The 14,601-nt window shown below is 26.7% G+C and overlaps 1 protein-coding gene across 1 annotated transcript; it reads left to right on the top strand.

Annotated features, from left to right (window-relative positions):
* The first annotated feature begins 1,038 nt into the window (after positions 1-1,038).
* On the top strand, positions 1,039-14,037 carry Wnt6 (Wnt oncogene analog 6). The gene is made up of 4 exons (XM_067263485.1): positions 1,039-1,415; positions 5,138-5,358; positions 9,457-9,728; positions 13,215-14,037. Exons 1-4 carry the CDS (start codon positions 1,342-1,344, stop codon positions 13,674-13,676), a joined length of 1,029 nt encoding a protein of 342 aa, XP_067119586.1. The 5' UTR covers positions 1,039-1,341; the 3' UTR covers positions 13,677-14,037.
* The last annotated feature ends 564 nt before the right edge of the window (positions 14,038-14,601 follow it).

Raw genomic sequence — 14,601 nt, 5'->3', positions numbered from 1 at the left:
TTTCCATTTCAGAAACTTCAAATTTCATTTTTATTACAATCATTTAATTCAAGACGAGCTGTATTCTCTTGTCCACGTACGTATATTTTCTAAAAATAGCAATTTTAAGTTAAATGCTGTATTTATAAAAAAAATTTATAAATTGATACTACGTTTAATGTTAGAATTACATTACTGTAATGATAGAAAATGTAAATCCGCATTCCTTAATAATATGATACAAACATAAATATTTTTAAATCACATACCTACAAAACCAATTATTTACACATTTTTATTGATATTTTAACAATATTCTCTTTCATATTAAACATTATTTACTTGGCGGTAAACATTCTTTATCTGCTAATGAATAGTTTTACCCTTTAGTTAGCGATTTTATTAATTTATAAAACTTTAACACCGTTCTATTCATATTTCAATTGTGAAGAAAAACGTTTGACTTGCATTATAATTATGCTAAAAGAAAGAAGGTAAAATATATATAAGATAGAGTCATAGCCTCTAGTCATGTATTGTTTGTTATAAGACACTACAACATAATTATTGGCTAACAGATGTGCGGTCTCATTAAGTTAAGAAATGAACTAAGAGATACGACATCAGACAGTAAGTTTAAAAAAAAAAAACAAAATGTATAGTTAAAATCTGCTGTCAGTCAACACTACAATGAAAAAAAAACAATAAAGAATCTTCTTATATTATCTTCAGTATCTGTTCATTGTGTTTTCCAAACTTACATCTGATAACATTGCAAAATCTATTACTGCTTTATATATTTACTTATAGTAATGAAAAAAGTTATTAATTAATCATTTATATAGATATGTTTTTCTTTAAATCTTGATAAATAAATAGTTTGAGGGAAAAAAGTACAAAAAAAATCCTTACTTTTTAAATATATCTAATTGCTTTGAGTTAAATCGGCGCGCAGAATACTAAAATTAGAAGCGCATTGAATACGAAATAATGAAATTATCAAACAATATATAGTGAGATAAAACAACAGAGCAATGTTTACTTCGGGTCGAGTGACCATGGAAGCCTGCGGGCTTCACTACTATACGTCAGTTGAAGAGGCACAAAGATGTCAGTGGCCCACCAAAGCAGTCAGTGGCGAATGAATAACGGGTCCCGCCTGGCTTCTCGCTAACTTACAGACTCCACCGCTATCTAGTTGAAACGTGTACTACGTCACCGAGAATAGTTGGTACTTTAAGTGGCTTTCTACATCGAAACCTATCCATTAACGCACAGAATAGAAGCTAGAAGTTGACATCGCCTATAAGATCGGATATGCGCAGTTGATATGGCTGATCTGCGGTGATAGACGGAGTTAAAATGAACATAAGTTGGCGTTACGTACTCATTGCTGTTTTTCTTCTAGATATATGGAACGTCAGCTGTTTATGGTGGTAAGTTTATCGTTTAATTATTCCTTTTTAACTCATTTTCTAATTTAGTTGTAATTGTTACGAAGAGTATCGATAGTAGAATAGATTTTTATTGGATGTAATGTAACAAACTATGCTGTTGTAATGCTGTTAATGTCTGTAATAATTGTTTAGGTTGCCGAGACCAATTGTCCAATTAACTTTTACGTAAAACAAATTTGTAATTATCTTTCTGTTCCCGTTATAAGAGGGCTTGTGGGCCTTGTTAGTTAGGAAGATTTTGTTAAACTTAACGTGTTTTTTGTATCATGTCTTATATATTGTAATCCTAAATATTTAGAGTTAAATTATCAATTCTTAGAGTAATAAAATAAAGAAAGTCGTATTATGAATAATAAAAATTCCCACTTCATTCTACAGCTTTTTAAAAAGATAGGTGTTGGCCGCATTGGATTTTCCAAATTACTTGGGTGTCAACAGTAAAATGCTTATGGAAACTTTTACTAATTCTATAATAGGAGAGTCTTCTATTAGACGTAACTGCTATATTATCAACTCTGAAGCAAGTAAAATTTATGGGTTAATGTCAGACATGTTAAGTGGCTCTTCTAGTTATTTCAGAAGTGACATTTTCTTTTAATTTTCTGATTAAGATATCATTCAGTTTCTCCATCACGAGACAACATTATCAACTTCAATATAAAAAGTAAAAAATTAAATTAAAAAAAATTATGCACCAATGTTTTATTATAGCAGAAGAAATGTAATTATTTTTGTTTTCAATTTGATATGACTAATTAAATCATTAAGATAATGATTAATCTTTTTATGATATAGTTATTTCTCAAGTATATAGAAACTTTATATGTTGCAATATTAAAGAATGCATCATTGTTCTTACATAAGTAAACTTATGAAAATTGACTACGTCCTTGAGTTTTACTAATAAGTACACTGAATATAATTAATGGCTAATAATATAATTTTTAGAAGTCTTTCAAAATATAGTAAAATTATTATAGCATAATAATAACGATTTTAAATTAGTTTATAATTAAAACTAAATACATAAATAAAAATTCATTTAATTAAATTTAAAATATATTTCGAAATTTTTATTATTTGCGTACAATTTATTACTTTTGAAAGCTTAAAAATAAGTAAAATAAGCTTTAAAATGTTAAAAAATTTAGTTATAAATTATAAAATGAGACATTTAATTCATTTATAATAGCGTATTAAATTCTTTTTAAGCTTTATTTTGATTTTATTTTCATTATTTTTATGTCATATATTTATTAAATAGAAAACAATGTAAAAATTTAGAATAAGTGTATTACAGAATAATGCCTTTATTTAATGTATTTAAATAAATTTCAATCTAACTTTGGTGGCATAGAACCACTATTTCTAATAACAATAACAGAACATTAAGTTAATTAATACACGACTATTTTCATATCCTTCGCTGAATGGTTATAAAGGGTCATAGTTCGTGATTTATAGTAAATTTAATCCCCTGACTGGATATATCAATTGATTTCTAAGTCCAAAGAACACACAAAATTGTTCATTTTCATTTTAAAGCTTGACACTTTAGCCAATTATGACTTTTTAAATTTAAAAATAATCGATTGCGGAATAAGTTTTAAGCGTATTGTAGATATTCTATAATGTCTAAGATGATTAAATTATTAATTAATCATACCATTATCAAGATACGACTTGTCATTAAGGCTAACCACTGTATAATGAAGATAGTTAATCAAGGCCTACCGTAGGCGTTTGTAGATAGAGAAGTGGATGCTTAGACTATTATGTTATATGGTGATCGACAGACTTAATTTTAATTCATAATTCGTTTCTTTTTTATTTTTTGTTAAAAATTGTTTTGTTATTTGTAAATTTAATCGAATTTTATTTATTTTGATAAGTTTTTAAAATGAATTTAAACAAAATTTTGTTGTTAATTTTCAAGGATGTAGCCTTTTTAATTTTACTCATGATCTAATTAAGGACATTTATTTTGTACAGGATATTATTTTCGTCATCATCTATAAATTATTTTAACGTCAATTAATAAATAGATATGCATATAATTTTTTTATTTTTTATTTTAAATGACCTAGATAGAAAATTCTCTAATTTATAGCCATAGTCCCATAGAAAATCATAGATTTTACAAATATCTTTAAGTATAAGTCAGATATTATTTAAAATACTTGAAGAATAATCTCTACAAATGATAAAATGTTTATAAAAAGAAATAATTTTTTATTTATTGTCATTTCAAACGTTGTTAAGAGTTATATTATTAAAGAGCTATTCAACTTCTTTCTACTCCATAACTTATCAGTTAGATCGAAGGATTTTTGATGAGCTTTGATGTTTTCGTTTGATTTAGCGTCTTAATCTCTTACTTTTTTATTTAAACAATTAAGTTTTGATCGGTCCTCATCTTAGTATTTTTAGCAGAGTCAATATAACTACAGATAGAGTTGAATTGGCGCCAGTACTGACCTCGGGGTTAAGTGGATATAGAAAGAATAGCAGTATTATGAAGCTGTCAGCAAAATCGGTAAAGGAAAAGTCACAGAGAGATCTTATTATATGGTTAATATAACTGTTTCAGTTTTCTGAAACTAAAAACTTGAATAAATGATACTACTTCATTTCAAAATTCATTGCCTTCTAGGCGTAAACTGCAGTCTTTTTGAGAGTAGGTGCACTAGGCCACTGGGTCTTTAGGTGTATACCAACTCCTCCCACTCAGATTATATCATTAAATGATTATTTAATTCATCTTAATTAAGACAGAGACGGGGAAATATAAATTTAAATTTATTAAGATGTCTTTATCGTAACTAAATTAAATCAGAAATATTTTTTTTGTAGTTTTTTTTTAGCGTAACGAGTGTTTTAAAAATAGAAGAGGAGCCTATTGTTATCGATAGGTTCTTAATTAAAATTCTGATGAGCCCATTTCGTGCTTAGAAGTAGTCAATCCGTCCTTGAGTTGGCACCTTGCCAACTTGACGCTACGTCATCACGCAAGGTGCTCCAAGAATGTCGTAGGTTACGTCAAGTGGGACGGTCGTAGTGCACGCACATTGTGTCACGTGCATCGGGAATAAATTAGACCACACCACGTGGTGTCTGACATGGTATATTCGTCTTTTCATTTAGCTTCGGGCTAGATTATTCAATGAGGTAGGATTCTCTTCTAAGCTAATAAGTCTGGAAAGATGGCTATCAGAATAAAGCAGAGCTGACGAAAACCGTTTGGAATTGCATATAATTAGGCTATTTATTATCTAACTCATCATCCCTAAGCAATTATAAACTTTAATTTTGAAAGTCTGATATTGCTGAAAGTTAGAAAATGCCCGTAAAATAATTTTTTTTTTGGTCTTGTAATTACTTAAATCGGAATTCGAAATTATATATCTTATAACTTATGTTAAATTTATTGTATATCAATTTTAATTATGTTCAAATGGTAAATTATTAATGAAGCATCAGTTAATTTAAGCGTGTATATTAAAAGTTTCTCTTATATTGATACGCTTTCCCGTGGATAACTATCGGAGAAACATGCAGATTAATTTTATACAAAAACTTCAAGTAGTTATACACTTATACCAGACAAATTTATAAGCATTAATTTATATAGATTTGTTTAAAATGCACTCATTATGGGTTACTATAAACATGTAAGAGCTGTCAAACTGTATGTTTCGTAGGACACTTGGCCGGCAGCTAGTTTTGGACCCTAGTCGCATTTGTAAGAAGACAAGGAGATTGAGAGGGAAACAAATGGCAATTTGTCAACAGGAACCGGTGGTAATTCGTCATATCGGACGAGGTGCACAGTTAGGAGTTCGAGAATGTCAGTACCAATTTCGCAGTAGAAGATGGAACTGTAGTAGAATACATCGTTCAATGAGAAAAGTTTTAGTTAGAGGTAAGTTTATTGATTATTTGTTATACTTAGGAAGTATTTAATAATTCAAATAAATCAATTTTTAATTAAACAATATCAAGTTTTAACTATAATTAACTCATCAACAGGTCATTTCTATGTTACAGACAGACAATACTTTAGTTCTAAATCAATTTATTAATTGCTCGAATTTATAAAAATACCTATTTCCATTAAAATAAATAGTACTTTACTTACTTTCGTTTTTAAAATCTAATAAAATGCTAACATAATCTGTAATTACAGAAAAATAGTGCCATTGAGTGTAAAAAAGAATCCAATTTTAATGACATAAATTATCATTAATATCTCATTTCATACGTTTATTCTTATAAAAAATTTATTTATAGCTCCACTTGTCAGGAATACAAGATACTTAAAATAAATATGATTATATTTATTTTGTCTTTAAAATATTCTATAATATAAGTTTTTTAGAGTAAACGAATATCCAAATGAAGCTTAGATTACTGATAAAGCTAGCTTATAAAGTTAACGATATATAGAATTATTTAAAAATTAAAGACAAATTTATATAATTGAAATGTTATTTACAATAAATAAATAATACCAAACAATTAATTTTACATGAGAAATTTACTTAAGTATATAATCAATTTGTGTTCTTGTAATTGTTTAGTTATTGCCTACTGATATTAGTGTAAGGAATGTGTGTTGAATCAAACGTTATTTTGTTTAAAAACTGTAATTGTTTATAATAACTTAAATTTCCAGCTTTAATAATTATTATGTGCACAACATAAAAACATTACTCTAAATCTTAATTGTTATTGATATTAGTGGAATGAATGAATAGGTTATCTAGAAACATTGACTATTTTATATATAGGCTGTTAATTATTGTTGTTATAGTTATTAACAGGCTTATAAACTAATTTTAAGCTTACTAATAAGCTTAAAATTTGAGTCATATTCACAATGTAAAAACAAGTTAAACAAAAATTCATTTCACAGCAATTGTTTATGATTAATTGATATTTGTGTAAGGAATGAATATGCTGAATCAGTTTATTTTGTTTAAATAACTAACAACATTTATTAACAAGCTTAAAGCTTTGAGTCATATTCAAAAAACAAAAATAAATTAAATAAATCATTTTTAAGTTTAAACCTGTTCTAAACATAAGATAAGAATTAATTAAATTAATTTTTAAATTACATTTTGATTAGGAAATTTTATATTTACATTTTTCGTCTTTTATTTATTAATATAGATTTAGACGTTAATTGTAATAAATTATTTAAAGATTATTCTAATTTGAATTTATTAAAGACTTACACTATTTTATAAAGTTATAAAGAATTAATTAGAGAGGAACACAATCTAGAAATTAGGTTCCTCTGTTAATTAATTCTTTATCAAGTAAAAAAAAATTAACTGATAAACATAAAACATACATAATAAGTTTAAATTAACTTATTTATTTTGTACATCGTTTAAACTTATTAAGTTTTTCTGAGTTATCATTTATGCTACATCCTCATATTCCATTTATAATGATGATTGTTATAATTACTAAATATATAGTTTTAATTATGTGTAATAGTTATTTTTAATAGAATTTAATTGAATTAATTTCATTTATTTATTGAATAAATGCGATATCAATTTTATAACTTCAGACTATACAGACTGATTACCAATAATTAGAAGCTGTAAAAATGTATTCATATTTGAATATTATTGATACAATTATAAATATTTACTTATTTATAAAATGCGTTTATAATAAAATACACAAATATTTAATTTAAAAATTCTAAAACAAAAACAAAAACAATTCTTACTTCCTTCAACAATAATTCATTTAGATATATCTTCAATGCAAATATTATGGTTTTATTGATTTTCATACTTTATAATATTTATTTGAATGAAAAAATACATTAATTAATAATAAAAACATCAATACGATGTCGACATATTTAACACTAAAGTGAATAGTCTTTATTATAGGACTATATTGTATTTTAATAAGTTTCTAAGTGCTAGTAATTTAGTGAAAACTTCTAATTTCACATTTAATTTCTCCATTTTATTTTATATAGTATTTGTAAAAATATATTTATTAATGTTAATACAGTTTTAAATACATAAAAAATCTTATAAATTATCGATTTATAACACTCTTTTAACTGTCTAAGTAGTAAAGAGAGAGTTAATCGCTTGAGAAATATTTGTTTATGCGACCATTTTATGCTTTCAAGACTTTTACTCAAGATATTTATTTTTAAAATACTGTACTTATAAAATAATAAAAACTTATAAAAGATAGAATTTTTTAAACGTCACTTCGTTTAAAATCTAAATAAATTCTCATTAACCTGACTTTTACAGCTATAAAGGAGTTATCGATTACCCTTGCAACATTAACATTCAAAGCTTGATAAGTAGGAGAAATACGGAATTTAATGGAATTTAAAAAATTTTACGTCAAAAATTTGTTTAAAATATTATTTTATAATTGAAACTCGAACGAAAATAGCATTGGAAACATCTCTAACGATGAGTTTGCATGCGTAAAATTGTTATATAACAGCTTACATAAACAGAATTAAGCATTATTTCCATAGGTTAATTTCCTACAGGTAGATTATTTCCTAATGAAGCGGTCATTGTCCTTCATTATACCAGGAAAAAAAAGAAAATATATAATCAACAAAGTTTCTGATTGCTTAACGACCTAATTTCACCTTTGCTTAAGGCTTTAAGAAGACGAACGAGTCAAGAATATAAGAAACCAGATTTAAAAAATCAAGAAAAATTTGTTAGCTAAGCTTCTAAATTAAGTTCACCGATTTTAATAAGAAAAATATGGACACAAAATTAATGACTTTATCTTAATTTCAAATTATTACCTTATAAAATATATATATTAAGGTCGGTGGGCTCGAGATATAATATTTCAAAAGTTCACTTTTACATTTGATTGACAGAAAGTTAGTGAGTACGAAGATTAAAAAGCTAAGCTATTTGTCAAGTGAATGAATCTTGTTATACAAATCACTGCGTGTGGCCAACTCCAGTAGTGGTGAAAAGGAAACGCTTGAGAAAATCTGTAAATCAACTTGAACAGACATATATCAAGCTCTAGGTTTGGCTATGAGTTGACATTGGTCGTTTGAGATAAATAGGATATGATTTGTCAAAGTGTCAAGATGATATCTATCAAAATGGAGATTTGCCGGGTTGCTTAAAAAAGAAAAAAAATTGATGTCTGTAACGAAGCAAAAGTGTTTGTCATTTTAAAAATCGAGTGACATTTTGTATTTGTCGTGGATGACAAATACGAAATGTTCATTAAATAAATAAAAAAAATCAAGGACAGATTTTTAGTAAAGAGTAGAATAAATAATTTCGTCATTTGTCACAACAAGCAACTTAAAAGCACGAATGTTCACTAAGCGAGAGAGAAACGAAAAAATCTGGAGGCCTCCCTGACGACTTAATTAATAAAACATACCTCACTAGAGTGCGTGACCGTCGCGTCAATGTCAGTTGTCATAGAAACAGTGGAGTACCGATAGACGATTGGCTATCTCCTCCGTAGGCGTGTCGTTCTGACCTCACGTGCTGCGTAGCTACATTTGATTGATTCTTTCGCGTGACTGCAGCGCCGTCGGTGGCCACCCGCGTCGTGTTACATCTTATTGGTGAATTGTGGCGGTGACGTCAGAATTGCGTTAGTGGGGTTCGTGCTTAGAGGACCAGTGGCGTGCCAAAATTTGTTGCAAGGTAATTTTCAACAGGCAGGAAATACAAAATGACATATAATTATGGTTGAAATGGGGGAATCCACGATAGGAATATTTCATTAAATTCTACCTATTCTAAACACGGCCGCAGGAATCCTGCAATTTTCTTATGTCTGAGCTGACTTAATTTACCACTATACACAGAATTAAACACAATTTTTTTCTTTACAAAGTAAAAAAAATCTTAAAATTATGTATACTTTCGAAGGTAGATTATGAAACGTGGATAACAGGGAAAAAGCGCTTATAAATTTTGATAATTTATAGAATATTTTTATACTTATTTTTAATTTTTTTTCATAGATACGAGAGAAACTGGTTACGTAAATGCAATTACAGCGGCGGGAGTTACTCATGCTTTAACGCAAGCCTGTAGTCAAGGTCTACTTTTGGATTGTTCTTGCGGTCAGAGCATGAGAAGTGTTGATCGCGAAGGACAATGGGAATGGAACGGATGCGGGGATAACGTCGAATATGGATACAGGAAATCTGCCGAATTTATGAATGACAGATATCGAAAGAGAAGCGATATTAAGACTATGGTTCTCAATCATAATTATGAAGCTGGACGTTTGGTAAGTTTATAGACTCCATTTGTCTTTCTGCGTTATCGAAGATTGTACATTTTTAACTAGAATAAGCAGCATTATGTGTACGTATGCATGCCATATACTCGTACATGCATATATTATACGTAATAAGGGCTTAATGGTCAATATTTTATGTGACGAATATACAGAACCTAAATGCACTAGACATAACACATATAGGTCTATATTGTGTGTGTTATGTGCATTAAATGGTTCTAATGTTATTTATATTTTAGGATACATAACAATACGGTGTTATGTGCATATTTATGTATATTATGTTCGTACGTGTGTTTAATGTTTATCTGTAGACTATATATTACATTTGTGTTGGGTATTTGTGAACATACGCGGTTTGTGAGCATATACGGGCTTGCTGTGTATGTATATTAGTATAAAATATAATCATATATGTTTATATTATAAATATATTTTGTAAATTTTAGACGCGAATGAATAATGAATTATATTTAATTGTCGATATTGGTATGAAAATATTTAAAATTAAAATTTATATTAATATTATTTAAAAAACACATCTTTTCCATATTTAGACTTTTTTTAACAGCTGCATAATTAACAAGTATAAATTTTTATAAATATATTTCTTATTCTGAAATAATCCTTGATAAAAGTTGATAATGAAAGGCACATTCGTTTTGGCAGCAAAGTGCATACTTTTATGACGTTATTCCTACGTTTTTGGCACGAGAAAATGTAATAATGAAGTCAATATGATATGGAAATGTATGTTATTCTGACGATACGAATGCTCCTATACTAATCAATTTTTATAGACATTTTCCGTGGCATTTAATGGAATATTTTGATAATTATTTATTAATATGTTTCAGGAAAATGAATTTTATTGATTATTTTATATACTTTTATATAAATATATAATGTTCCATCTTATCTTAGCTCGTATATGAGATAAATACACATAATTTTAATATTAAAATTAATTATTTTAAAACCAATGCGGCTGAGTGTGTCCGATTTTTGACTACTGTTTTTTTTTTCTGAAACTTTTTATTAACACAATAAAAGTAGTATTTGTTTAAACACTAAATATTCAATTATCAATGAAAAAAGATAAGATAGTCGTAATTGATATCGGCTTATTGTTAAATATTCTGTGAACAATTTGATATTATAATGTAGCTTATATTATAAGGTATTTAGAAGAATAATGTATATTTTTAGATATAATATAAGTTATTTAGAAAATGAGTGCATTTTTACGATAAATTGATGTCATTTCTATATTTTTATCATAAGAAAATGTTAAAGTGACGTCAATTTGAGGAAAAGGTGTAAATTATTCTGATAATACAAATGCCCCTTTAGTAGCAAAGTTTTTTTAAAAAAAAATCACTTAATTAGCGTTTAATATTTATAAAATAAAACAGATTATAATCAAATTCATAATCCTTAATTAGTTTCTAACATATCTAATTGTTTTTAAACTGGAAGTAGAGAGAATGCTTATAACTAATTTTTAATAGCCTTTGATGCATTTTAATTATGTTTAACTTTAATTTTACTCATTTAATCTTTTAAAAAGACTTAAAATTATAATAATTATAAATATTTTTATTAATAAATAACTTAATAAATCTTATAACAGCAACTTTTCCCGTTATAAAAATCTATACAAGATCTATTGTACGCATTAACATATTATAAAATATAGTCAATATAATATCAGAATATAAATTTATTTTAAAATATATTAAAAAAATAATGTTATTATTTTTCATATAACTATATAATTATTGCGTGAACGTTTCTATTAATTATTTACGTAACATTTCTTATCCAGGAATATTAAATGATATCTATGCAAAATAATCTGAATAAATCAAGTGTTATTGATTGTTACTTAGGTTTTTATATCAATGTGCATAGTTTGATTTATAATTGCTTCCTTTTACAGCTTATTTTGGCTTATATAAGAGAAAAATATAGACCTGTCATCGGGGTCGGATTTAGACACGTTGTGGCCCTGAGCTACATTATATAAGGGGCCTTTTTCCTCTACGAAAATAACTTTAAAAGCAAGAAGTCCTAAGTTCTGGCTTGTTTAACTTACGAATAAATCTAGCCCTGCTGTTTATTAACAAGACCTATATACAATAATTCTGGTCATAATAAACAAAAATTAATAGAGTACTCGAGAGGATTTTATAACAATAGTCACAATTCTACAGACAGACAAGCGGACAAAACGCTATTGTAAATTAATTTACAGTTTTAAATTAGTTTAAAAACATAAAAAAATAACAAATTTTGGGTAATGCTAATGAGTTTAATTCGCTTTAATACAGTAAAAAGTATTCTCTAAAATAGTTTAAAACACTTAAATGTAATTAAAATTCTTCGTTTTTAAATGAAATTAATTGAATTCAAACACGACATGTTTGACTTAAGATTTCTATCAATATTGATGAAATTTTGGAATTTGCTTCCTTGATGCTATAATAAGATGAAGTTCATCAAGATGCAAGAAGTTAGACTCTAGAAAAGTTTAATTGAACGTTAGAAAATGCCTAAGGGATATTTAACATCCAGTAAATAACTTAATTCAGAAAGGGTTCTTACTTCGCTATAAATATTTTGATTTTGTTTACATCGTAATTTCTTCTAGAATTTCGCATCTAAAATTACGACATATTAGGAAATCAATTTGTTTATCTCTTATAATTACTTTTTTATTTATTAATATTTTATAGCAACTTTAATTTAGCCCGAAAAACTTCTTTTGTATATAGACTATTCTAAAAAGTAGTTTAATATTTATTTTCTTAAAAAGAATCGCCATAGCAACAGTCATAAACTAACAAAATATAGAGTATAAATATTTTTATATAGAAACTATTTCAAATTTATTTATTATTAGTCTCCTGTTTCAATACTTTAGTCAAAGTCTATCTTCCTACACTCTTCTTTCATGGATCGTCTTTCAGCCTTTTTCTATTCTTTCAAGTCCTTTTTCGTCTCTTCCTTGAGCTGTCTTAAAATATATTCGAATTATTTGAATATTTAAAAAATATATCATTTTAATTTTAGTAAATTTATGTAAATTTTTAAATAAAACTAAGAATTAAACTTTTCGCATCAATTCGTTACATATAGAGAGATCTCACGAGCTCATTACCAAAATAACGATACGTTCGATATGTTTTTATGTAAATTTATCTAAAATAAATTATTATTTAAGTAGGTTCTAGTGTTTATTGATTAATCAAATTAAGTATAAATGTTATTTAATGGTTAATATAGATCATTAGCAAGGTTTAATAAGCTCAGTAAGGTCCAAACTTAAATATGATAGAAAATATTAAGCATTCAGGAAATTTATGTTATAGTAAGGATAATCCAAAGATTTACAATCTTTAATTGACTTTTGTAATATAAGCTATGGTGATTTTTATTATACAAAAGATATAAATATGCATTCTTTTGCAGGCAGTAAAGAATTATATGCGTATAATGTGCAAATGTCACGGGATGTCTGGATCTTGCACAGTCAAGTCTTGTTGGCACAAATTGCCCATTTTTCGCGATGTCGGGCACAGACTAAAGGAGAAATTCGATGGTGCAGCAAAAGTAACTGCGGGAAACGACGGGAAAGGATTTATTCCAGAAGGGGAGACCATTAAACCACCAGACAAAGAAGACTTAGTTTATTCAGAAGATTCTCCTAGTTATTGTGTACCAAACCGTAAAACTGGTTCTTTGGGCACAAAAGGAAGGGAATGCAACGATACATCTATGGGGGTCGAAGGCTGTGATTTACTGTGCTGTGGACGAGGATACGATCCCACTAAAGTCACTGAAGTGGTAAATTGTAAATGTCGTTTCCAATGGTGTTGTAAGGTCAATTGTGAGACGTGTACGGTTAATAGAACTATTAATAGATGTCGATAAATCTTAACATTTTTGATTATTTTTTATGAAGAGCAATTTAATTACTAATTAAAATATAAACCAGTATGTGTCTTTTTTGTATTGCGAACGAGATATTGGACGAACATGAAAAATTCATCAAAAATTCTCTTCCGCATCACTTAGATGTGTATAAAAATGTATATAACCTAAATTACAAAAGAACTTTTATAGGTTATTTTTAAACAATTTTAAAGATAAAAGAAATTCTAAAATATGCTCTTTTACGAGGAAAAATGTTTACTAAAAAATTATAAATAATTTATGGAAAAATTGGTATATGTATCATAATGATATCGGCTGTTTTTGTAGTGAAAGTATTAAAATGAATCTTATTTTTTAAGATGTTTCGTTTGTGTAAATCGTTTTAAACCATTTATATATATTTTTTTATGTTAGAGTAGTAAATATAATATATTTTTATATAAATAATTAATTACAATAACCAGAAATCGTGCTTTCTTTCAGAAAAATATTATTTACAGCGTCGAGATCTAGTAAGATACTTGATTTAGTATATTGAATTATTATAATTAATTAAAAGTAGATTTGGTTTATTTATAAAAAAATTTAATAAGTAACTTTTAAGTCATTCTATTAATACAAAAAATAAAATTAATAATTTAATTACTACTGCCTGCTAAATACGACTTTAGTATTATGAATAAATCATTTTATTTATGAAATTAAGTAAATTTAGAACTCTTTGAAATATATTTTGTCTATATTTAGATACTTCTCATTTTTAAATCTTTAGGGCCTAATTTTAATTTAATATTCTATCTTTTGAGCAGTTGTACAATCTTTCATTTCTTCTTAACACATTTCTCAATAAATTGACTATAATACATTATTAGGATAAAATATCTATAACATTCGATATTCAATTTAATATTTCACGATTAAA

Source organism: Centruroides vittatus, unplaced genomic scaffold, assembly GCF_030686945.1.
Source record: "Centruroides vittatus isolate TY-2023 unplaced genomic scaffold, ASM3068694v2 contig_1035, whole genome shotgun sequence".
Lineage (NCBI taxonomy): Eukaryota > Metazoa > Arthropoda > Arachnida > Scorpiones > Buthidae > Centruroides > Centruroides vittatus.
This window is presented reverse-complemented; position numbering and strand designations above follow the sequence as displayed.